At 40.1% G+C, this 25293-nt stretch overlaps 1 protein-coding gene across 2 annotated transcripts in view; it reads left to right on the top strand.

The window, feature by feature from the left end:
- Positions 1-12683: 12683 nt before the first annotated feature.
- TFCP2L1 (transcription factor CP2 like 1) overlaps positions 12684-25293 on the top strand; it is a 41773-nt gene continuing 29163 nt past the window's right edge. For both annotated transcript variants that reach the window (XM_083348296.1, XM_083348295.1), the window contains exons 1-2: positions 12684-12956; positions 23344-23495. In XM_083348296.1, coding sequence (XP_083204422.1) covers positions 12895-12956; positions 23344-23495 — 214 coding nt within the window. In that variant the 5' untranslated portion in view covers positions 12684-12894. The remainder of the gene's footprint in view (positions 12957-23343; positions 23496-25293) is intronic.

The following is a 25293-nucleotide window of genomic DNA, read 5'->3' as shown; positions in this document are numbered from 1 at the left end:
CCCTTGAGGGTGCACTCCATCACTCCCTGGAAAAGCCCTGGGGCTACACTCACCCCAAATGTAGGCGCTTAATGTTGAAGGCCCCCCTATGGGTGACAATGGTTTGGGCTGCTGCCGTGGCCTCATCCACAGGCAGCTGTTCGTAGGCCTGCACCAAATCTAATTTGAAATGACGCCAAAATGTGGCTGACAACTGGCACTGGGTACATGTGCTGTTGAAGTGTTCTGTTGACGGTACACTTATAGTCAGCACATATGTGTACTTCTCTGTTGGCCTTAAGTGGCGTTACTATGGGGGTCTCCCACACCCCACTGTCCACGGGCTGCAATACCCCTTATCTGACCAGCTTGTCCAGCTCTGTGTCTATTTTTGGTTTTAGGGTGAAAGGCACTCTACGAGGCTTGATCTGTATTGGAGTTACCATAGGATCACGGTTGAGGGCAATCGGAGGACCCTTTTACTTCCTTAGGCTTCAACTGAAAACATCTGCGAATTTTTGGTAGATTGAAGACAAGTCTGCTGCTTGTGTCTGGTGAATGCTGGTTACTTGAAAGCCCAGTGCATCAAACTAATCAAGACCTATGAGGCTCGTGCGTTGGCCTTCCACCACAATGACATCTAGTGGGCCTTCAAACCCCTTAAATTGCACAATGAGTGTGGCTTCTCCTTTGACTGCCACTTGGGAGTTTTTGAAGTCTGTGAGCAGTAGATTAGATGGTCGGAGTTTGGCCCATCTGTTGCTGCAATTGCATATGTGCCTGAATCTTCCTTGGGAGATGATGGACATGGCTGAGCCTGTGTCCAGTTCCATTTTGCATGGAACACCCTGAAGCTTGACCTGGAGTTGAAGCTTCAGTTTAAGGGGGCGATGGGCACCAGTGTAGAACACGCTCCTCCGGCTGGAGCAAAACCCTACCCGGTGTTGACCCGGGGCTCAGGTACCTCTCCTGCATGAGTCTTCTTGTGGACGGTCCCTCTGGCGACCTCGGCAGATGGCGGCAATGTGGCCTGGTTTGCCACATGCCCAGCACGTTGCTGTTCAAAATAGGCATTCCACGCATTGATGGTGGCCTCTGCAGCCCATGCATCTAAGGAAAGGAGCTGCCTTCTCAGCTGGCCGCAGTCCCTTCTCCGGTTGCTTCCACAGCTGGTTGACTTCGTAGTCTGAGTCGGTGTCTTCCATCCGCTCAGTGTCCTCATGGTGGATGGTCTTGGCACTTGGCGTGCTTTTGGAGGGCCGTAGTGCTTTGATGGCCCCTCCAGTGGCTTTGTCCACCATGGCGTCCTTCACGGCCTCCTGTAGAGAGAGTCTCCTTGGCAAAGAGTTTCTGTTGGAGGTCTCAATTTCTGAGTCCACAGATGAGTTGGTCTCTTAGTGTCTCCTCCAAGTCTGCAAAGTTGCAGAGTCGAGACACTTGATGAAGGGTTGCAATGAATCCTGTAGCAGACTCGCCGGGCTGTTGCTCCCACCGCTCAAAGCAGTGCCTCTATGCTATGATGGATAATTTGGGCTTGAAGTGGTCTCAGAGCTTTTTCTTCAAGTCTGTGTAAGTGACTGACTCAAGCAGTGCAGGGGCGACCAGGTTTTCGGCAAAGTCGAAAGTGGCAGGACCGCACACACAAAGGAGTGTCGCAGACTTCAGTCCATCTTCGCTGACCTGGTTGGCGTGGAGATAATTATCAATGTGGGAAATGTAGGATGCCCATCTCTCCGGGTGTGTCACGTCAAATTCTTCAAGTTTTCTCACTTTCGCCATGGCGAGTTGCTTGTGTTCCTTGCTCATGATGCCTTGTGCTGCTGGCTTCTGTGTAGGCCCTAGAATGGATCCTTAGGGCATGGTGGTCTCCAGCATGGCTTGCTGGCAGACCGAGTGGGGGGAAAACATAGTTCCTGCCAGGTTCTGTGCTGGCCTCAACCCCTAGTGACTTCAGACTCTTACGATGAAGCAGCACATCTCACCTTCATCGCCACTGTTATATCTTCAGTTCGTTAGGCATTGAACGAGGCAGAGGTGTTGAAACACCAAGTAAGTTTATTAACTCAGAACAGAAGCAGCCCTAATGGCTGCTGCACAGCTATTTATACTATTGGCCTCTAGGCGGCAACCAATAGGTTTAAAGTAACAGTTTCCCGCCCCAAGCCTAATTATCAGCTTGGAGACAGCTAGTCTGACTTTCAGTAACAGCAACTGTTAAGCAATACAGCAATCTAGGTCAGACATTAAGCAAGTGATTAAAACAGTTATGGCCAATACATTACAGTGGGGAATGGAAGGATTTATACTCCTTGCAGACAGCTGGTCATTTGCATTCTTTTAGAGAGTCATTGAGGCCACCTGCAGGTTTATCTGTGTCCTCAAGATCACCTCAATAGTGCAAATGGATGTGGAGCCTTCTTAGAAATTCTGAAAGGACTGTGTTGTAGATTGGAGATAGATGATGTCTATTGAGAGAGGGCTGTTCAGTTTTGACATAGTTGACCTCTTGGGTTTGTTCTCCTATGCTGTGCCATGCATTTATGAGGTGGTTGTTTTGTTTCCCCAATGTACAGATCTGTACATGGCTCACTGCATTGTACCTCATATATCACATTGCTCAGTTTGCTCAGTTTCTCAATTTCAGTTACTCTGTATATGCAGTACAATGCAGTGAGCCATGTGCAAATCTGTACATTGGGGAAACAAAGCAACCACTTCATAAACACATGGCACAACATAGGAAAACAAACCCATCAGGACAAGATTCAGCAGTACATTTGCATTTAAAAGACAAAGGCCCCTCTTTCAAAGACAGCAAAGTCCACATTTTGGACAGAGAGGACTGCTAGTTTGAAGGAGGGGTCAAAGAGGCCACCTATGTCAAAACTGAACAGCCCTCTCTCAACAGAGGGGGAGGGATATAGCATCATCTATCTCCAGTTTACAACACAGTCCTTTCAAAAGTTTCAAGAAGGCCTCACACCCATTTGCACTACTAAGGTGATCCTGATGACACAGATCAACCTACCGGTTTTCTCAACGACTCTCTAAAAGAATGCAAATGATCAGCTGTCTACAAGGAGTATAAATCCTTCAATACCCCACCCCCCAGTCAGAACTGAAGAAGCTTCTTCGATGAGAAGTGAAACATCTTCAAAGAAAAACAAGTCCAGTTGCCTCATGAAAAAGCATCTTTGGGATAACTATGACCTGGATGACTGAAAATCTCCATTGACATTTAATTTGGTAAACAAGTTTTTTTTGGCTAGATCATTTATCTGGCTGTAGTTCACCATTAATAAAGTTTAGAGTCTGAAAATCCTTGAGTCACACAACATATTTCTTCCTAAACAATGTGATATACAGTATTAGATACTGTTTATTTATTACCCAGGTTCTAAGCTGTTTATTATGAAGTTTGTTCTTAGACAGTTTCTTTCTTAACAGAATAACTTTAACCATAAAAGAAATTGTACTTGCAAGCAGAAGCTCCCATCTGAAATATTTACAATAGGAATAAATCAACATTTGTTGGAAGTAGCTTATCAAAAAAATCTTACTAGAAATCAAAAATCATTCTGCATTTTGGAAGGACTTTATTAGTAACCAGTAATGATGAATGTTAAAATTACTGCAGTATAGAAGAGACTATTAATGGATATAAATTCAATTAACTATTAGCACTTCAATTCAGCAATAGCAGCAATAACATATGGTACATCCATAAGATTAGATAAATAGATGATAGCTAGATAGCTAAATAGATAAACTTGAAGAGGAAGCTTCAAACTATTCTATGATGCCTGACTGCTATTCTTGAAGTCATAGAATTGCAACCTAACAGTGAAAATGTGTTAGAAGAAGGAGGGGATCAATTTCCTGGTATGCTTAGAGCTGCTAGACCATGGGTCTGCAACCCATGGCTCTGAAGCCGCATGTGGCTCTTTCAGCCTTCTCCTGCGGCTCCCAGTTTGCAGAGAGAGACAGAGAGGCACTTGCGCTTCCCTTCTCTGTCTGTCTGTCTGTCTGTCTCTCTCTCTCTCTGTGTAACTCATGCTGTCGTCTGAGCAGCTGACAAGCTTATTGGGCGGGGCTCCTGCTCCAAAGGAAGCAGAAAGCAGCCCAATAAGAATGTGCATCAGGTTGTCCAAGAACAGCCTGAAGCCAGCTTGCCAGGTGAGCTAAAGATCCGAGAAGGAGGAGGGGGAAAGAGAGAAAGGAAGTGCAAGTGCCTCTCTCTGTCTCTCACTCACACACAACACACAAACACACTGAGTGGGGGAAGAGGACTGGCAGGACCAAGGGCAGAAAGAGAGAGGGAGGGAGGGAGAAAGGAAGGGAGGGAGGGAGGGAGAGAGAGAGAGAGGGAGAGAAAAAAATATGAATATATGTGGTTGTCCTTACTGGACATTTAGTAAAGTACATTTAATGAAATATTTTGATTTTTTTAAATTAAGAGGTGAGGTATGGGGATAATTAAGCTGTGTTTAAAAATGGTAGATAAACTAATAAAATTGTTTTTACCTGTTGGGATGAAGGAGAAAGGTTTTTTCCCCCTTTCTCCTGTCCTTCCCCCCCGCAATTTTTTTATTTTCTATTTTTCTGTTTGTAGTTTTTATAGTTTGCACTGGCTTTTTTATTTCATAAATACAAGGACTCCTCAAATAGACATTTGAGTATTTTATTTGAAGGTAACCTTCGACCCAGCATCTTTTTTTTGGAGTTCAAAATGCTTTTGATGCATGCAGAAATAAAAATTTGTTTTCTTTGTAGCAGTTCATTGATTTCATAAATGCAGCACACTATAGTTTTTTTATACGTAGCATAAAAGTAAAAAACAATATATGCAGTTTTATCTTCATTTTAGATGTCAAAAGGGTTTTGCGGCTCCCAGTGTTTTCTTTTCGGTGGGAAACGGGTCCAAGTGACTCTTTTGAGTGTTTTAGGTTGCCTACCCCTGTGCTAGACAGAGATCCCATTATTTCCTTCTCATCATCAGGATTTCCAATAATCTATCTAGCCACATACTCTGCCTCTTCTTTCTCACCTTCTGTCCTGATGTTGCTTATTGAAAGTTTTTCCCACCATCCACATCAGTTCCAGCCAAACTTTTTCACTGTGCATTTCCTTGATTGGACGTTGCATAAATGAAATGACAAGAAGAAGAAAAAATAACACTTAAATAATGTTTATGCTTCTGTTGTCTAAAACATACAACTACTTATGAATAGCAGCTGACAGCATAGATATGGACACTACTTGTTTAGCAACCATAGTTGGGACCAGCAACTCAGTCATTAAATGAAACGGTTAAAAACTGAACCCGCAGCTGTGCTTATGATCTTATTTCAGCTTTGCTTTAGAGACCTGCAAAGGCTGTAAATGAAAGAATTGGTTATAAAGTTACTTCATCATTGTGGTAACTGCAAAGGGTTGCTAAACGAAACTATTGTTAACAAGGAATACCCATCCAATTGCAAATGAGATTCCAGGGCTTTTACATATTCAGTGGGTTTTTTGGTTAGGAAAACCTGAAAGAGGACAAGTGTGTGTCTCTGTGTGTGTGTTTCTGTGTGTATATGTGCAGAATTCAAAACCTTTAAATTAGATTAAGACATAATGGTTCCTTCAACAAATACGCAGAATATGAGAGAGGAGGAAAAATAAGGAGGTGATTATGTTATACAGTATATTGATGCTTTTCCTCTCTGTTGGATTCTACCTTAAAATGTGAGCCACTCAGGAACATTGGGGAATTTGTTACTTTAACGTACAATATTACTTTTACTTAATCTTTAGACGAAATAAAGACTTTTGTCAAGTTTTTCTACAATGAGATCAGTACAAAGTGTTGTAGGTTTGCTATTTCATATTTGTCCCCATGCTAAACATTAACTTAAAAGTTTATACTCTACATCATGAAATGCTTTTCAATTGAGAAATTAAGGAGTCTTAAGATTAAATTCTTATCAGACTCATAAGACATGCAGGAATGCTAAGTCACACAGAGTAGTATTAGTATCATTTGCTCTGCACCAGCACACAGGCACCCACATGGGTTGCACCAGAAAACATTTTTACAAAACTATGTAGTCTCTGTTCTTCTTTGTGTGTGCGTGTGTGTGTGCGTGTGTGTGTGTGTGTGTGTGTGGTTGTTTATATAATACTAAATACACAGTATGGAAGGCAGGTGAATAAATGCTCCTAGATGTAATCTGTAATTTGTACTCAGTGAACAGTTGTCATTTAAATGCTGTACACCATATCCACGCTTTGCTTTTATATAAACCCTAAAAGCAAAAACAAATACTAATAGGGAAATAGTGATACGAAATACACAACATTCAATATAGGAAATTGGAGATATATATATATCCAATATATAGAATAGAACAGAGGAGTATAAATGCACGCTTGAAAAACCTTGTATTTGGCTTATCATATAAAAGCAGTGAGAAGATGCAACAAGAACGTTTTCTGCCATGACAGGCCTTAGGCAATCTAAGAATCAATGTTTTGCCATGACCATCATTTTTATTAAATATATATAGGCAGGGGTACATGATAAAAACACCAAAGCAAGGTCAAAGAGGCCTCTGCTCTCTTCAGTAGTTCCTAATGTCAGGACACTGAAGGCATTTATTTTGGGTATTACTGCTAAGGAAGTAATCCCGGTGTTTTCTAGAGATGGGTATTTATTATTTTAATTCCATTTATATCCCGCCCTTCTCCGAAGACTCAGGGCGGCTTACAAGCTTAGCAGCAGCCTTCATTCTATGTATATGCCTGCTTATTAGGGCTTTCACACACACCCCAAGTGGCATTATTACAAAGTCAGCTTATTGCCCCCAACAATCTGGGTCCTCATTTTACCTACCTCGGATGGATGGAAGGCTGAGTCAACCTTGAGCCTGGTGGGACTCGAACCTGCACTAATTGCAGGCAGCTGGTGTTACTTAAGGAGGCATTAGCCCACTGCTCCACCAGTGTTGCAAGTGTAGCCTCTCTCAGCCTCTTATCCCACAATCACAATAAATGGCCTCTGTTCCAAAGCAGGGAGCATGACATGCTACAGTTCATGAAAGCAGGATTTCTTCAAATCCTCCTTGTTAGGTAAAAAAAAAAGGTTTTATTCTGAGGGACATCTCAAATGAAGGGAGACAATCAAGAAGTTGTGTTGGAATGGAGGGAAGGGGCAATTGAAGTCTATCTTAATTCAGCATCAGATTTAAGCTTGACATTTCTACAAAATCAAGAAATTAGGCAAAATTAAATTAGAAAAGGAACTTCTGACTGAAAACAATTGTTACATAGATCCTATATGATACATATTTATTAGTACTATGTTAAAGTTTTTTTTTATGCAGGTGAAGATATTTATTGTTTTTGATGCTTTGTTTATGTAAGTTTAGTTATTATACGTTTGATGCATCTTGGAATCTCTGTGCAGTAGTATCTCCTATATTATAAGCAGATCCATTACATCCTGTTATCTGCAACTAATTCTTTCTTCTCCTTTAGAGCATTTTATTGTAAGATGATGTCTGTAATTATAGCAACACTGTAACTTTATTATTTCCTAGCTTGATTGGTGGAAATAGAACTGCTGGACTACTTTTGTAACATGTTGGGAAAGAGGAAGGGTTGCACAATCTTACAAGCACAGAGTATCTGCACATTCTTTCTTTGCCAGGTTAATGGGTAGCTACCTCCATACAACATTAATTGGTTCTTAGTAAGATGATCAAGAAACTTCCACTCAAAGAGACAGAGATACATTGATATATTGTGATAAATTAAAGGTATCCAATTGCCAAGATTTTGCCAAAATGTTAAAGGGAAGGATGCCAGATAAAGTCACCCCATGGAATATTGTTGATGGTGGCAGTAATTACCAAGCAGCTACATCAAAATAGGAAGATAATAATAAAACAGTATTTGCTCTATTCTTGTTGCATTATTTGTGAAATATAATAGGGCCCTTGTTATCTCTACCTGTCCCACAAGATTGCATAGGGTGGTCATGCTACAGGCTTCCTCTATGAAACAATGCCATCTAATGGGACCTAGGAAGATGCCTTCTTTCTTACGCTGCCTACTCTTTGAAACAAGCAATCCCAAAGTTCCTTGAGGTTCAAATGGTACCACCCTATTGGTCTTCCATAGAGCTATGAAGACCTGACTTCTCTACCATGTACTGCTGCAGGATGGCAGAGGAACCTATTGTATGATGTGCATTTTTCTTTTCACCAGCCTTAATTATGTACGGATGCTGTTTTTGTTAGGCTTTTCTGGTTTTCATACTATATTGCTTTCTTGATTTTTTTTTGTGCACCCAAATTCACAAATTGTAAAAGGGGGAGCCACATGCAGTATGAGTGAAGTAATTATGTTTCTCCCCTAAATATGTTGAGATGTGGGATTTTATTTCTGTCTGGTTGCATTCTGGTTGCATTAATCCAATTATCTCTTCACTTGTTTCATTTCTTGGAGCTCCTCAATAAATGGCACAATAAATAAAAGAAATGGTACCAAATTGGAAGGCATCTGCCCCTTAAATCTCATCCATCGCAATTTGCTATAAAGAAGGCATTATTTAAATGTATAATGTCTATTCCTTACAAATATCTGGCCTTAGGCTTTCTTCTATATCATTGTATATAGAATTGTACTGTTTTATATATTTTGGAAAAAAACACCCTAAATGTAGCTTCACTAATATTTCAGTCTATTTTTTTTATCAAGTCCTCCTCAATTGGATTTTTGATCTGATAATAGATATTATCTTCATCTGTTCTAAATAGGTATAAAAAGAGTTAACAGTGCATATTAAAAACAAACATCTTAGCAACAATTTTGACCTTCATATATGTGATACACTAATCTACAATTTTCCAGGTCTGTTCTACATTTATTCCAGCCATGACTTTAGAGAATTCTTCAGAAAAAAAATTCTTTAAAGTAATGATTTTTTTATCTTGTAAGTTCTGCCAACTATTGGTTAAGTACCGTAAAAGCAAATATATGGCATTAATGTTGGAAATCAAAGTAATAGCTTGTTTGCATGCAACAAATGATAGTTATCATTATATCTTCTATGAAAGACTGTCTTTAGTGGCACTCCAAAATTAAAAAAAAACATTTTCTTTTTTACAATATGGTTTTAAAGAGAAAGCATACTGTAATATTTGAGGTCCACAATTATAATGCCATATGAAAAAAAACTGAACATGTGATGTGAAATACAAGTAGCCCCTTTTCTTAATATCTCTACTCTTGATATTGTATAGAGAACTTCCGTTACTGCTTAATTGTCCTATTCAAGAAAATGCTAACGGGAACACAACTTGCTCCTTCTGTTTTTATACTGTTTTTTTTCCCCTTTTACCTTTGATTCAGATGAACAAAGCAGAGAAAACCTGAAGTGCCCTCTCAGTTCAGAACAAATAACCATTCATAAAATTCATTTAAGATATAACCGTATTGACAAAGCCAAAAGGAATCCATGAAAAACTACTATTCATAAGAAAAGGAAGTAGGGACAATATTATGCAATTATTTATTAATTTATACTACCCTGAATAATTATTGTTCTGTCCATTATGAGGTTTAATCAGTCAACTGACTTAAAGTAATACTCCTACTGAAACTGTGTTGCTTGGTTCATTTTCATCTCTCATTGTGCCCAACAGAGTCTACCATGGGATGCCATATTCCAATGTAGATTATGTACATATTGGTAAGAAATGTAATTTTGTTAATTTAAGAAGAAAATATAGATTAAATGTGAGTAAAACTATAGGATAAGTATAACTAAAGGATACTTCAAAGTCTTTGCTGCTGTGTAATATTTTTCAGTCAATGCTTATTTCCCTCCTTTTAAATATGTTGATCTCACCAAAAAAAAAAGATTTTCATTTTTGCAGTGTTTTCCTTTAATAGGTTTGACAATCAACAATAAAAACATACTTCTTATGAAAAATGGACAATTAGGTCACCAAACGTAGTAACTACAATGTAGACTAGAAAGATGTTGATTGATATAATGCAATTTTAATGCTCCTGCTAAAAAGATTTTAAGGGAGTTTTAAATATATTGCGATAATACATATCTACTCTGAGTATTGGAATGGTAACAGACTGAGAATCCAATGTCAACTCAATTTATAGCCACTGAACATTCTTTGAAGACATCCTTGGTGGAGCAGTGGGCTAATGCCTCCTTAAGTAACACCAGCTGCCTGCAATTAGTGCAGGTTTGAGTCCCACCAGGCTCAAGGTTGACTCAGCCTTCCATCCTTCCGAGGTAGGTAAAATGAGGACCCAGATTGTTGGGGGCAATTAAGCTGACTTTGTAATAATGCCGCTTGGGAGGGGTGTGAAAGCCCTAATAAGCAGGCATATACATAGAATGAAGGCTACTGCTAAGCACATTGATTTGTGCTTCTTAGATTGTAAGCCGTCCTGAGTCTTCGGAGAAGGGCGGGATATAAATGGGCTTAAAAAATAATAATAATAATACGAAATAATTGTTTGAAATGAAAAGTATCAATTAATTCATGGCAATCTTCCACTGCTATGGAAAAGGAGCATAAAGAGCAGGAAAGAACTAGATAACTCCCCCCACCCCAGCCCCCAGCAGTCTTACTTCAAACCATTCTGCCCAAATTTATTTATGCTTAACTAATGCTAAATCACTTATTCAAATGATCTCTAAAAGATGTATGTTCTAAGACATTCTGTTTTTCCTCAGGGTTACTATGGGCTCTACATCTTCCCTCCTAATTTAGCCTGTTTGACTCTCTTATCTGATTACCTTAACCATGGTTTTTCCAATTCAAGCCAGGCTGTTTTCAAAGCACTCCGAACCATACACCAGCCACATAGAGAGATTTCACACAACAGACTAGATTAAAATGTGGCTGGCTAGTTTATGGGTTCAGTAGATCTATCTATAACGTCTGCCTTTGGGGAGTTGCATGGGAGTAGGTTATCTTATCTTTGGCTTCCTGTTTGGGAGACTTGAAGGCAGATTGAAGCTCTTAAAAATTAACCATAAAACCCCAATCTCAGAAATCAGTTTTCAATGTCTCACATAGGCATGCAATGTGCAAAGAAAGTAGCCCCTTTTGGTCATTTAAGCCAGAGCTTTTCAACCTTTTCACCCATTGTACCACTTTTAGCATATGGCAATATCCGAGTACCACCAGTCGCCTAGCAAGGTGTCAAAAACGTGATGACCCCCCCCAAAAGTGATGACATACAGGTAGTCCCTGTCTGCTGGGTGGTTGCAGCAGGTTTTGGTCACTTCAAATGACCCTGGGACACTGTGACCATCATAAATATGAATCAGTTGCCAAGCATTGAATGTAAATCACAAGACCCTGGAGATGCTGCAACATTCCAGCTGATAGGCGCTTCTTCTGGGCTCAGAACTGCCAGGATCAGCGCCAAGCTCCTGCTGGAAACTGGCACTGATCTTGTCGCTTCCGCTGAGCCCTGACAGCCCCGAAGAAGCGCAGATCTTGGTGCATCCGCTGAGCCCTGACAGCCCTGCAGCTCCAGCCATCTCTCGCTCAAGCTTGTGCGGTGCTGCCATCGGCTCAGCTCATTCCCCTCCCCAGCTACCACTTTTCTAAGATGGATGCATACCACCTGCCAGGTGCCAATGTACCACAGGTGGTACCCATACCACTGGTTGCAGCTCATTCCCCTCCCCAGCTACCACTTTTCTAAGATGGTTGCATACCACCTGCCAGGTGCCAATGTACCACAGGTGGTACCCATACCACTGGTTGAAAAGCCTTGATTTAAGCTGTATTTACTTCAGGAAAGCTAACCAGGCCACTGAAGGTATTCCTGTGGTTCGGGGCCGCGTATGATGATAACTTTATTGTCACTTTGAATGTACACCAATCAGCATACATCAAAATGAAATTCCGTCGCATACAGCTCTCAAAAGGTCACCACCTCCGATATATACTCCTTGTTCGGGGCCGCTCAAATTTCACATTGTCCATTTTAGTCTCTAGGGAGTGAAACGATGGCAAACAGGACAGATGGAAATGGGTATGCAGTACGCAGCCCTTCAAATTGAGTTAATTGGGTAAACAGAGGCACAGCTTTAGCCCCTTTAGCTCCCCTCAAAGCCGAATTCATAGAACATAAATTAGCCCTCCCCCCCTCCGCCGCCTGACTAAAAAGAGGTCCTTTCCCGGAATAATTAAAGCCCACAGAGAGCGTTTTTCAGGGCAGGGTCATCCTACTCCATATTACGTATTCGCACGGAGACCCTCTCCCGCAGGGGTCACAGCTAATCCTCACCACCCCTCCAGAACCCACAGAGGAGCTGCCCCCCCCTTCCCTCGGCTCAACTCCCGGGAGGCTGCAAAGTGCCACCAAAGGGAGACGAAGCCGTACCGCTTCTCAGCGCCCTCTCGTCGGCCACCGAATGTCAAGCCCGGCAACGGGGGCGCCAACCGAGGGGGAGGCGTTCAGGGGGAAGAGGCGCCCGCCTCCCGCTCTCTCTATTTCTGCGCGGCGCTCGTCTCCCCGCTCCAATTTGCTTCGGTGGCTCCTCAGCTTTGCCACCGATGCCGCGGGCGACAACCCAAGCACCGGCGCCCAGTCGCGACGGGGCGGAGGGAAGAAAAAGAAAAAAAAAAAACCCGGGAAAGCCAAGAAACTCGCGCCTGACCTCAGCGCTGGGAGCGGCCGCCCAGCGGGCTCACGCGGCTGACCAATAAAAAGCGCGCCGAGCGGCGCCGGCCGTCGAGTGCTTGCTTGCCGTCGCTGCCGCGCTCCTGACTGACTGACTGACTGACTGACTTGACTGAGCGCCTCGAGGTGCCGCAGCCCGCCTTGGCCGGAGGGATTTGACTTGGGGTCGGGGTTGGCTGGCGAGCGAAGGGCAAGATGCTGTTTTGGCACACGCAGCCGGAGCATTACAACCAGCACTCGACGGGCAGCTACTTGCGGTGAGCTGAGGCAAAGGCGAGCAACCGCGGGCGGGTGGCGAAAAGGGCGCGGGATGCCCAAGAGCCAAGGGGAAAGGGAAGGGGAAAAAAAAGCGCGCGTGCTGGCGAATAGAAGCGAAAGTGACCGCTGAGGAGAAACCCCCTCACCCGCTCCTTTGGCCAGGCGGCATTGCTTTGGGGGGGATTGCTTCGGTTTGAATTTGGGGGTGGGCGGGCGGTCTTTCGGGAAGGTTTCTGAAGCGAGGGGCACGGGGCGATCTGAGGGCATCCAACAGAGCGAGCCAGCGCGTGTATTCATTCCGGCGTCATCTTCACGAGGGACCCTGAGCTGCTGGTTAGAGGCGTGGGGTGCGAAGCCGCCGGCGTCCTGAGGCGGGAGAAGCGGGTAACGCAGCTTTAGGAAGAGCCAACCTGCCCGGAGTCTCGGGGACCAAACCACCCAACTTGAGTGGTTTGTATACTGTATGTATCAGACTCTTAAGAGGTCCAGAAAGGCGTTTTCGGGGCATTGGCTGCATTAATGGCGTAAACTCTTCTCAAAGATTTTACATCATACATACATACGGTGGGAAGGAAAGTCCAAAAGAACGGGAAGAGAAAATATCTCGGAGGACCGGTTCTGTTCAATAGATAAGGTTTGCTAACAAGCATCTCGCCCCTTTCCCCAGAGCAGTATGAGTGTAAGATCCAAGTGATACTATGCAGACGAACTCTGCTTAAGCGTCTTTATTTGGGGATGACTTCCTGGAAGTTAGAATGGCTGAAGGGGTTGATTCCATCCTGGGAGCCCGTTTGCATCGCGGTTACTCTACGAACCGGGAGAGAGGGATGTATCTAGACCAGTGTTTCCCAACCTTAGGAACTTGAAGATGCGTGGACTTCAACTCCCAGAATTCCCCAGCCAGCATAGCTGGCTGGGGAATTCTGGGAGTTGAAGTCCACGCATCTTCAAGTTCCTAAGGTTGGGAAACGCTGATCTAGACTGTTACGCGCTCTCTGAACTGCTGTTGGTTGTTCTCTGTGTAGTGGAACATATTGGGGTACCTAATGATCACCCCCATAGTGGATAACTGAGGTATATTTAAAGAAGTAAAAATTACAGAAAACCTCTGCCGATTTTACAACTCCTGTTTCACATCAGTGTATGGGTTAAGTACGGTATTTCAGATCAGGCTAACCAGATTAGTTGAAAATGTGTGACTCAGGGAAACTGATTTATGGTGGGGTCTGAAGATGGGAAGATGGTAAACAATATAATTTGGACTAAATAGCCAGCAGTCTGGCATTGTGTAGATCCCCCATTTGAGTCTGTCAATTAGGGTTTTTAAAATGTAAGCAGTATGGTAGTCAATGTTGAAATGTTGTAATATGCTATCTTGTTAAAGGATGAATACATTTACCACCATGCTACACTTAATACATTTACTACCATAATCCTAAATTGGCAGATATACCCTTTGAGTCTCTTTTTTGTGTATATGCTACAGTGTTTGACTCCTGACAATTACGTAGACAAGTCCCCGCAGTTTTCTTGGCAATGATTTTCCAAAATGATTTGCCATTGTCTTCTTTATAGGGCTGAGATAGTGATTGGTCCCAGATCACCCAGGTGGTGTCCTGCCTAAGGTAGGACTAAAACTTGCCATCTCCTTTTTTTGTAACCTGATGCCTTAAGCACTACATACACCAAACTAGCTCTCCATATAGATCTCTACAACTTTATATATTCGTACTTACAAATGTATGGATTTTAGCCCATCATATCTTTATTAGAACACAATGATCAATGAACCCAAAGGAATTTTCAATTTCTTGAAAGATGTAGTACCAAAAAGTGGGGGATAAGAGCAGAAACATTTAAAAATATGGCAAGAGTTGTGGTTATATAGTTTATCTCTGCTTGTCTTAGTTTCTAAGGTTCTAAACCTTTGTTTTTGCTTCAGTTCCTTATGCAAATCCTTCTCAGACAATATGCAATGCTAATGCAAAGCACAGGAAACCCCCCCCCCCCAAAGAAGTAAAAGAAAAGGAAAGCAAGAGATAAGAGAAAAGAAAAAGAAATGTAACTGGATCAACATTCCACAAAACTATCCATTCTATCCCGGCAAGTCATCTTTGCTTCAGCCATCTCTCTGGAGTATTTATAGACACGCTGCTGTTTAAGGAACAAAAGATCTTGTGACATTTCAAAGCAAAGAAAAATAACTAATTTATTATAGCATAAATGTTTGGGGGATATGGTCCGCACCATTGGAAACTCTTTGTTAAGCAGACTGTGATCAACAAAACTTTTATATAATAAAAGATGCTTAGTTTGTTGCAGAAAAAAAAACAACCAAACATGTTCCCCAGATCAGTCCTTCTTAACTAGATGTAGATGGGGTTTTTTTAAAAGAAAAAAAAAGTCTATTGATTATATTGAGCAAAGATGCTCAGATGAGGTTGCCTGAAGTAAATCCCTTTAATGAACGCATTTGGAAGACACAGTGTTCTTTCAGAAGTATCAAGCACTTGTAGATTTAAAAGACTAACGGTTCTTTAAATCTGTGGCCTCAACCCTGCCCGCTCTGCCCCCACCCATCTATACATGATGAGTAGTTCCTTTAATTTATTTTACTTACTGGACTTGATGAATCCAGTTTTTTCCTGCTTTATTTCTGTGTTAATCGTGTTTTACTTAAGCAAAAAAGGGCAGTGAACAGGGAAAGAACAAATGGAAGGGCTTCATTGAGCCCCCTAAGCAGCAAGCCATAAATGGAGGACTCCTTTATTTTAATATGATTTTATGTGTGTGGTTGGGGAATTTTTTTTAAATGCATAATTGTTTATGTTGCTTAAAAATACATTGTTTGGCAACATCTTTTTAAACCTAAATTGCCATAATAAATAATTTTACAGAAGCCTTCATCAGATTGGATAGGACTGAGTGTAAGAAAAGCGGAATTGGTTGAGTAAAATCAGATTCACAAATCATATTGTTTGGCTTGCTTTTGTTTCCCTGTTAATTTTGTCATTGTGTCTGAGAAGCCACTCACTAAAGTCTTGCTTATAAATTTTAATCCTTAATCTAAGGATTAGAGCGTGTCTCAGAAGGTGGCAGCACCTACTCAATCTGTTCTAAACTTAGAGCTTAGCTTACTATTTGGATAAAAAAATTACAAGGAATACCAATAGGTAATGCTAATTAGAAAACATCCCGGAGAAAAGTAGTGATGCACCAATGAAACCTCATGTTTCTGTCTATGAAGTCACCAGGAGCTGAACATGACTTGAAGGAAATTTTACAGAAGACTAAGCCTGAGACCTGTTGCATAGCACTTTGCTGACTCTAATCTAGTTAAAAGCATGTGAGAATTTGCCTAGGTAAGGAGCCAGTCTTCTTAAATCTTATCAACTGCACATTTCAATTTACAGATTTCCCCAGCCAGCGGCACATCCTGTTGATTAAAAAGGCTGGGAGTTGTCATTCTCACTTACTTACCTACATTCATTACATAAATCTGTTAGTCTGCAGTAAGTAAATAATTGACGCACAAATGTGCCTCTTTCCCAGTGAAGCATAATGGGGATAATGCCATTTTGGGAAGCTTAACTTCCCAGAGGCAAACACAAGAACTTCTGATTTTGCTGATATAGTTGTAAAATAAAGAACCCTGCTGTGATCATTGTCATTTTATGAGCTTGCTAGGCCTGCCCTGCTAAAGTAGTTATTTCCATGTATTGGGAGAGAACACAACTGTCTTTAGTTTCTCTCATCACTGCTGATCTTTGTTAGCCACACTTACCGTAGTACACTTTTCTGTTCTGTATAATTCTGAAAGGCGCAGGAATCATCTGAGACACCTCTGCTGGACTAAAGTAGAAAACTTTCATTGTTTCAGTCTTATGTTTCAGTTAATGTAATAAAATTATGCTTACTAGTTGGATCCAGTGCCCACTCAGGCTAATCATGTTTAGCCAGCATGTTGTATGGAGCCCAGCCACATAATGTTTATGATGTTGTTGTTGTTGTTAGTTGCGAAGTCGTGTCCGACCCATCGCGACCCTATGGACAACGTTCCTCTAGGCCTTCCTGTCCTCTACCATCTTCTGGAGTCCATTTAAGCTCACGCCTACTGCTTCAGTGACTCCATCCAGCCACCTCATTCTCTGTCGTCCCTTTCTTCTCTTGCCCTCAATCTTTCCCAGCATTAGGCTCTTCTCCAGTGAGTCCTTCCTTCTCATCAGGTGGCCAAAGTATTTGAGTTTCAGCTTCAGGATCTGGCCTTCTAAAGAGCAGTCAGGGTTGATCTCCTCTAGGACTGACCGGTTTGATCGCCTTGCAGTCCAAGGGACTCCTAGAAGTCTTCTCCAGCACCACAGTTCAAAGGCCTCAATTCTTTGGCGCTCAGCCTTTTTTATGGTCCAACTTTCACTGCCATACATTGCAACTGGGAAGACCATAGCCTTGACTATACGCACTTTTGTTGACAGGGTGATGTCTCTGCTTTTTAGTGTGCTGTCTAGATTTATGATGTAGTACCGGTATATTGTATAAATCCAGAAATTGTAAATTCATTTATTTAAGCATGGATGAGCAAGTTGTGTAAAACAGTTGTCTTGCCACTAAGGTGAATTGATAGCAGGGTGGGTGGAAGCCTATATTCATTGTACAGTCAAGTTCCATCCACGTGTGATTTCCCCGGTACAGCTTATGTTGTTTTTAAATCTCTTTGTGTGAAGGACAGAGTCCTTTGAGGCTAATGGTGAGTCAGTCTTTTTAATGATGTTGTAACAATATTTTGCATTTTTGTCTCTACTATTTTCATGTCATCCAGCCTTCTGTTATTATAAGTTTGTAAAGTGACCATTGGTATAGAGAAGGTTTAGCTGTATTATTTCTGTCTAAGATAGATTTCTTTGAAAAAGACAATATAGTTTCTTTTAATTTGGAGCTGAAATTCACAGGAATCTGATGCTTCCTTGGTTTACAGAAAATCCCAGTACAGATTAAATGTCTTTAAGTAACTTCACAGCCCTGCATTGTTGCATAAGCCACAATGACAGAGTTTACACAGCACTGAATCAAACCAAACAGACTACATAATGGCTTTCCAGAATGTGTGAACCCAATCCCAAGTGCTTACTTCTGATTGTACTTTTAATTGTACACAGAATTATATTCTTATTACCCAATTTTAACATTCTGCAGAAAAAAAGAAGGAAAGTAGGGAGAGAAAATTCCTAATTTTTTTCAAATGTTGACTCTAAAAAGAAACCGCAAGAAATGGGAGAGGGTGACTGGATTTCTTAGATGTTTTAAAATTAATGTTTAAATAAATAGAAAAGTTCTTGCTAAATAAAGTAGGCAAGGATATACAGGATTATATGGAATACAGTTCAGTGATAAACATGATTATATATAAAGAAATGCTGTATTTTTTTCCTCTGATTCTAATATCTGAAATATAGGTAGTCCTCGATTTACAACAATTCGTTTAATGACCAAAGTTACAACGGCACTGAAAAAAGTGACTTATGACCGTTTTTCACACTTACGACCCTTAGCAGCATCCCCATGGTCACATGATAAAAATTTAGACGCTTGGCAACTGACTCATATTTATGATGGTTATAGTGTCCCAGGTCCCATGATCCCCTTTTGCTACCTTCTGACCAGCAAAATCAATGGGGAAGCCAGATTCACTTAACAACAACCGCATTACTAACTTAACAACTGCAGTGATTCATTTAACAAACTTTGGTAACCTATATTAGGAAAAGTTGTAAAATGGGGCAAAATTAGCAAGAGAAATTGTGGACTCAATTGTTGTCGTAAGTTGAGGACTAGCTGTACTATATCTTGTGTGTTAGTTATGGAAGCAATGAACCTGAAGAGTTAGCATTCTTCATTTGGTTATCCATGTACATATAGGGCATGTTATTTTCTTTCCCCAAAGAAATGTTCTCTAGCCTGGATTCTCTGGTCTAAGGCTAATAATGCTCTCTAGCCCTTGTTGAAATCAGTAGCAGACTAAAATTAAATGCAGCCTTATGACATTTATTTCCTGTATTTCTACCACCTCAATAATATTGCCGGTGATAAAATTAAACCTTTTTCTTCCTAATCCTTGGATATTAACTTTTGTGATCAAGAAGATGGCATAATTTTAAATGGATTCTTGAATGTGAAACTGAACATTCAATTCAAGGGACATTTATTACCCCATTGTTCATCTACTTCCTTAACTTCACTGGATGTTTTAAAATTAGCCTTTTCCCACTGGCATTGAACTAAGCATATTCTCATGGGAATCAGGTAAAATAGATGGATGTGTGGGAATTGGAGTGTGAGGGAGAGAACCTGAGTCTGTGGAGACCTCCATCTAGATTTAGGTTTCTGGGAAGAACTGAAGTGTAAGTAAGTGTAAGAACTGGAGTATGGGATGGTTCTGGAAAGGGGTAGTAGGGCTTGTATTCTTTTACCTTTTCTTGTCTTCTTTTTTCCACCTGGTTTTGTAATACTGAAAACAGCAAGACTTCTGGGAGAGAGAACTATGTGATTTCACCTTGTGCAATTCTGCTACCAGCCCAGCCCTTGGGATGGGTCAAGCCTATAAATCTAAACCTTTCAAAAACATTGGATATAGTTTACTGCAAGGGATTTTTCATAAAAGAAATGCAAATAGGCTGTATAATATGGCTGGGGGTGGGGCAGGTCACACCAGCCCTGGAACAGCCATCTCAATTTAGCACTGAGGTATATAACGAATGAGTGTTTCACTGAGGAATGTATTAAAGACATGGTGATGATTTTCCAATGTGCATGTCAGCAGATAATAGGGAAATATCCTCTACTATTTTCCTTAAAAAATTTTTTTGGGAGAGTTCATAAACTAATCCTTGCTTGTTTTTTTTACGAAGGAGAGAACATGGTTTTGGGCAACTTGGAATGCCAAAATATGACATTTTTCTAATTTAAGCATATCTCCAATCCGCTTTCTCCTTCAATCTGTTCTGAACTGAATGTAGAATTTCTTGTGAGAATACATGCAGGTAGTCCTTGACTTATGACCACAACTGAGCCCAAATTTTCTGTGGTTAAGCAAGATAGTTGTTAAGTGACTTGTGCCCCGTTTTATGACCTTTTTTTGCCACAGTTCTTAAGTGAATCATTGAAGTTGTTAAATGAATCTGGCTTCCCCCATTGACTTTGCTTGTCATAAGCCAGCTGGGAAGGCTACAAGTGGTAATCACATGACCCTGGGACAGTGCAACAGTCATAAATACATGCCAGTTGCCAAACACCTGAATTTTGATCACATGACCATAGGGATGGTGCAATGGTCATAAGTGTGAAAACTGATCATAAGGTACTTTTTTCAGTGCTGCTGTAACTTTGAACAGTTACTAAATAAATGGCTGTAAGTCAAGGACTAACTGTACATAGGCTATAAATCTATTCGAAATTGTGTTTTGTTATTCTTTTAAAACAAACAACATCCAGATCACAAGACTCAACATATTTGGAGAGCACTAGATTGGTGAATACTCATTTAGCCACTACTTTACCCTGGTTTTTTGATTTAGCAAAAGAAGGAGATTGTGTGCTTATAACAACCACTCTTTTTACAAGATTATTAATATCCAGTCCTTTTATACATTTCCACTTATCATTATAGTAGCTCTCTATGTTGAGATGATGTAAAGTCTTTATATAGTACAGGGTCCCCAACCCCCAGTCCATGGACCAGTACTGGCCTGCAGCATGCCAGAAACCGGTCCACACAAACAAGCAGAGCCCCATCCACGAGATGCAGGCAGCACACAAAACTACACACGGTAAAACCTCTCTCCAAGGAACCGGCCCCTGGTCTCCCAAAGGTTGGGGACCTCTTATATAGTGGACCTGAGAGGAAACGTACAGAATGTATTTTGCTGGTTTAGATTCTTGCTAACCTAAATTCTGTATTGCATTTCAAATGTATTACTTTGCTAACTTTGAAACAATTATTTCTGCAAACTATAAAATAAAGAAATAATATGGTCAAGCTATTGTCAGTTACCAGAAAATCTGTCTAAATGTTCATATCTAACTTTGCAGTTCACATGCTTTTTAACTTTACTTCTCCATAAAATGAAATCACATTCTCTTTCAGTTAAGAACTTTTATCATGTTTATTATCAGACAGTTTGATTAATGGATTCACCATTTTTTAAAAAATCTTCCTGCTGGTGAAAAAGTGAATTATTAATCTGTGTAAGTACAAGACAAACACCTTCTTGCCCTAATTTTCAGTTGATGTGGATGGATTGCCTTGATAATTATAGATGTGGTGGCATTTAGAAAAAGTAGGTTTATTCACATGCACACAAATATTTGTGGAAGACAGTTGACCTAATGTTTCATTTCTTGAATATTTAGAATCAAAAGCAAAAACTAAGCCTATTAAGTTAAATGAATTTGTTTCATTAGAAAATAAATAAATATTTTGATTGCTTCTGCTTAGAAAAAGTCACAATTTATGCTTTGTTCATTCATTTTATAGACTAGAACCATCTATGAATGCAGCATAATTAGTTTTAATACGGTAAAACATTAGTTTCCTGAAACCTCATGTTACATTTATATTACTGAAATATAACTGGACTTTCTATTATATATACTGAGTCTTTTTAAACTTTTGGCATATACGTTCCTAATCTTATGACTAGTTAAACAGTTTTAGAATGTGGCCCAACTTGTTTGGAAATACTAAACATAAACTTATCTATAATCAAGAAGAGTGGTCTTTAAAAGACACATGACTGAAAATTTGGAGCTAGAATCCCAACATACCCCACATGGACGCACATCTAAGTATACCTTACTTTATCTTAGAAATGCTAAGTCTGGGCAGATATGATTTGGATGGCAGACACTGAGAAATACCCATAGGTAAACATAGGGTGAAAAAAACATTCAGTGGAACAAAGCACGGAATGCTTTCACGGCAACCGTTTCCATACCACTATTGAAAAAAACCTACATGAATGGTCAGGGAAGTCACCAGAAGTTGAGCAAAACTCTAGTTCTAACTTTTCTGGAGTACACAAGAGTATGGACAGGTGATAGATTTCTCCTGCAGTTACCAGGATATATGTGCATATATTTTCAGGTAACATTGACTGAGTATGAGATTTGTGTCTGGAATCTATTACACATGCACACATGTCTTTGTAATTTGTTTTTTTTATAAAGCGGGGTGACTGAATCACTTTTGAGCCTGGGAAATAGTTTCTAGGAATGGTAGTTTCTGGGAGGATAGACTGAGAGAAGATGTTTTCTTGTTCTTGATGGGAGGGGCTAGGTATGAGGAGGTTGCAGTGCTGAAGTGTTGGAGTGTATTGGAGTGTCTTGTCTTATCAAGAACAAGTGCATAGATTGAAATATATTTGGAAAAATCTGCCTCCTATTTAGCAAGTCCTTTATTTTTATTTTAAAAAAGAACTATTTTCTAACATGATCCGCATATCTTTATTGTAAAGATAGCTTTAAAGTAAAATGTGGCTTGAATGCTTTAATTCTCTTTCCTCATGGAATATTTCAATGGTATTTTGTTTATGGCAAAAAAAAATTATGTATTTCATATTTCCTTTCACATTGCTACCTCCCATTTTGTCTGTGGAGATTCTCAGCCATCCAGGTCATGGTTGTCCCAAAGGAGCTTTTTTCAAAAAGGCAACTGGACTTTGTTTTTCCTGGAAGTTCTTTTGCTTTTTATCCAAGAAGCTTCTTCAGTTCTGAAGAAGAACTGAAGAAGATTCTTGGATGAGATGCAAAATGTCTTCAAAGAAAAACAAAGTCCATTAACTTTTGAAAAAAGAGCCTTTGGGACTACCTCCCCTTATCCACATCAGTAGTACCTACATTACCTACATTATCTTTCTGTTTTTCCCCACCCTTTTTTTCAGCACTAGATTCAATACATCCAATGAAGTGGATTAGAATCCATAAAAACTTATGGAATAGCAAACCTCTTAAATTTTAACATGACACACAGCTCCCTTGCTGTTCCTGGTCCTAGAGACTAGCATGATTCTTTAAAAGTAATTCAATCTGCATCTATGAATGTGACAGAATATATGATACTGCATTAAATCAGATTACTTGAAAAACAGTATCACCACAGCACATATTTTTGTATCTTTTTCTTTGTGTATAATATTGAGCTTATTATGCCAGTTTTCATCATATAAATTTGGTCACATTGAAATGTATCAAAATTGATATCTTTATTTTTTGACAGGTTAACCTATTAAAGTAATGTGTTCACAGAAAAAAATACTCATGTAGTATGGATTCAGAGGATTCTGCCTTTAACTCCATTGTAGTTGTATAGTTAAAGTTTTCGTTTTATTTTTTCAGTGATGTGCTTGCACTGCCATTCTTTAAACAAGAAGAGCCTCAACTTTCCCCTGAGAATGATGCAAAACTCCCTCCGTTTCAATATGTGCTGTGTGCGGCGACATCTCCTGCCATAAAACTTCATGAAGAGACTCTGACTTATCTCAACCAAGGTAGGACCAAAGCAAAATTGAATGAATTCTGGTTGTTTGAATTGATCTTTGGAGGTCTGAAAACTAAACATAGCAGACCCTAATTTGGTCTGAAGACTGTGCATGTCTGGAGGACATCATTTAAGGTACTGTGTCTGAAATATGTCACAGTGGAGTAGAATTATGTATATTTAGGAAGATTATATTTTCACTGATTTTGTGTTAGAGACATATTTGACAAATGAAAAATACTGTGATTGCCAGTTGCAATGTTGTACTCATTTTACATTAATTCTATTGAGGTAGAAAAACAGAACTTTACTGAATGGTGAGAGATTGTAGATTTTGCTTTGCTTAAGACAATACTATCTGGTTACTGAATCTAGGAATCAAGGTGCAATAGAAAAATGCAAAATGTACACGATGTAGTATGAAGATTCTGCTACAAATTGTTGAAGACTATATATACCAGTTTTTCCCAGCTAGTTCCCTCTAGATGTTTAAAATGTATATCTTTAGAATTCCCATACAGCACAGCCACCATTGGCCAGGAATTCTGAGAGTTGTCAGCCAATACATCCGGAAGACATTTGTGCTGGGTGTGCATTGTACGAGTTGGAGAATATTGTGTATGATTCTGGGCTTCTTAGATAAAAGATGGAACATAGCAATGAACATTGAGGATTGAATAGTGATTGGTTTGTGGAAAAAGTGTGTTTGTACTGTACAACCCACAGTTATTAGATTGAACTTGCATGTTGTTGATAGTTTATTGCATGAACCCAGTTAATTGTGCTTTAAACTATTTCTAGAGGTTTCTTTTTCCTTAATAAATGTGGGGACATTTCTCATATATTTGTATATGTGTATCTGCATTTTATATTTGCTAGAAGCCATGCTTCACAAAAACTAAGGTTGACAAAATTTAAAATAAGATACCTCATTTTGCAACGAGCCATGATGGCTCAGTGGTTAGAATGCAGCACTGCAGGCTAGCTCATTGCTCACTGCCAGGAGTTCAGTCCTGACCGGCTCAAGATTGACTCAGTCTCCCATCCTTCCAAGGTAGGTAAAATGAGGACCCAGATTTTGGGGGGCAATATGCTAACTCAGAGAGGGCTATAAAGCACTGTGAAGCAGTATATAAGTCTAAGTGCTATGGCTATTTCTAAAATCAATACCAATAATTTACTCTGTAGTGAACACAGAAATATATTCCCCCCTTCCTTCTTCTACTACAAATAGCAAAAGGAAAGGAAGAAAAACAGATTAGAGATGGGTGGAAGGATCACTGCATTGGGAAGGGAAGGAAAAAGAAAGGAAAGAACATAGCTGGATGGGGATGAGAAGAGGAGAGAAGTAATTGGTCAGGGAAGGAATCTTGTTTTGGTGTTACAGGAATAAAGAAGACATTTCCAAAGAAATCTTGATTCCTGGAAATGTTCATATAGTTTTCTTACCAAAGGTATGGAAACAGTTGCCATTTCTTTTTTTCTGGAAAGATTTTTCTACTACCCAATTAAACCTGAACGTTTTGTCTTCTATGGTGTCCTCTTGTCCAAGAACTATTCAGGCCCAGCTCTCCTTAGGTTTACAAAATTGGCGAGTGGGTTACAGAAAGAATTCTATTCCTTGGTGAAGCAGCCGTTCCCAAGTAATGGTCTCCATGCTTCTTCCAGTAAAATCAGCAAGTGATTCTTCATTGGTGTAGTTGGCCTAAGCCTAAGACATTTAGTGCAGACAAGTATATTCTTTAATCCTTTACACAATTTTCCTGAATCAGGAACAACTGATGAATTGTATTTGTTCACATTCACCT

The sequence above is a fragment of the Vipera ursinii genome (genome assembly GCF_947247035.1).
Source record: "Vipera ursinii genome assembly, chromosome: 1".
Taxonomy (NCBI): Eukaryota; Metazoa; Chordata; class Lepidosauria; order Squamata; family Viperidae; genus Vipera; species Vipera ursinii.
This window is presented reverse-complemented; position numbering and strand designations above follow the sequence as displayed.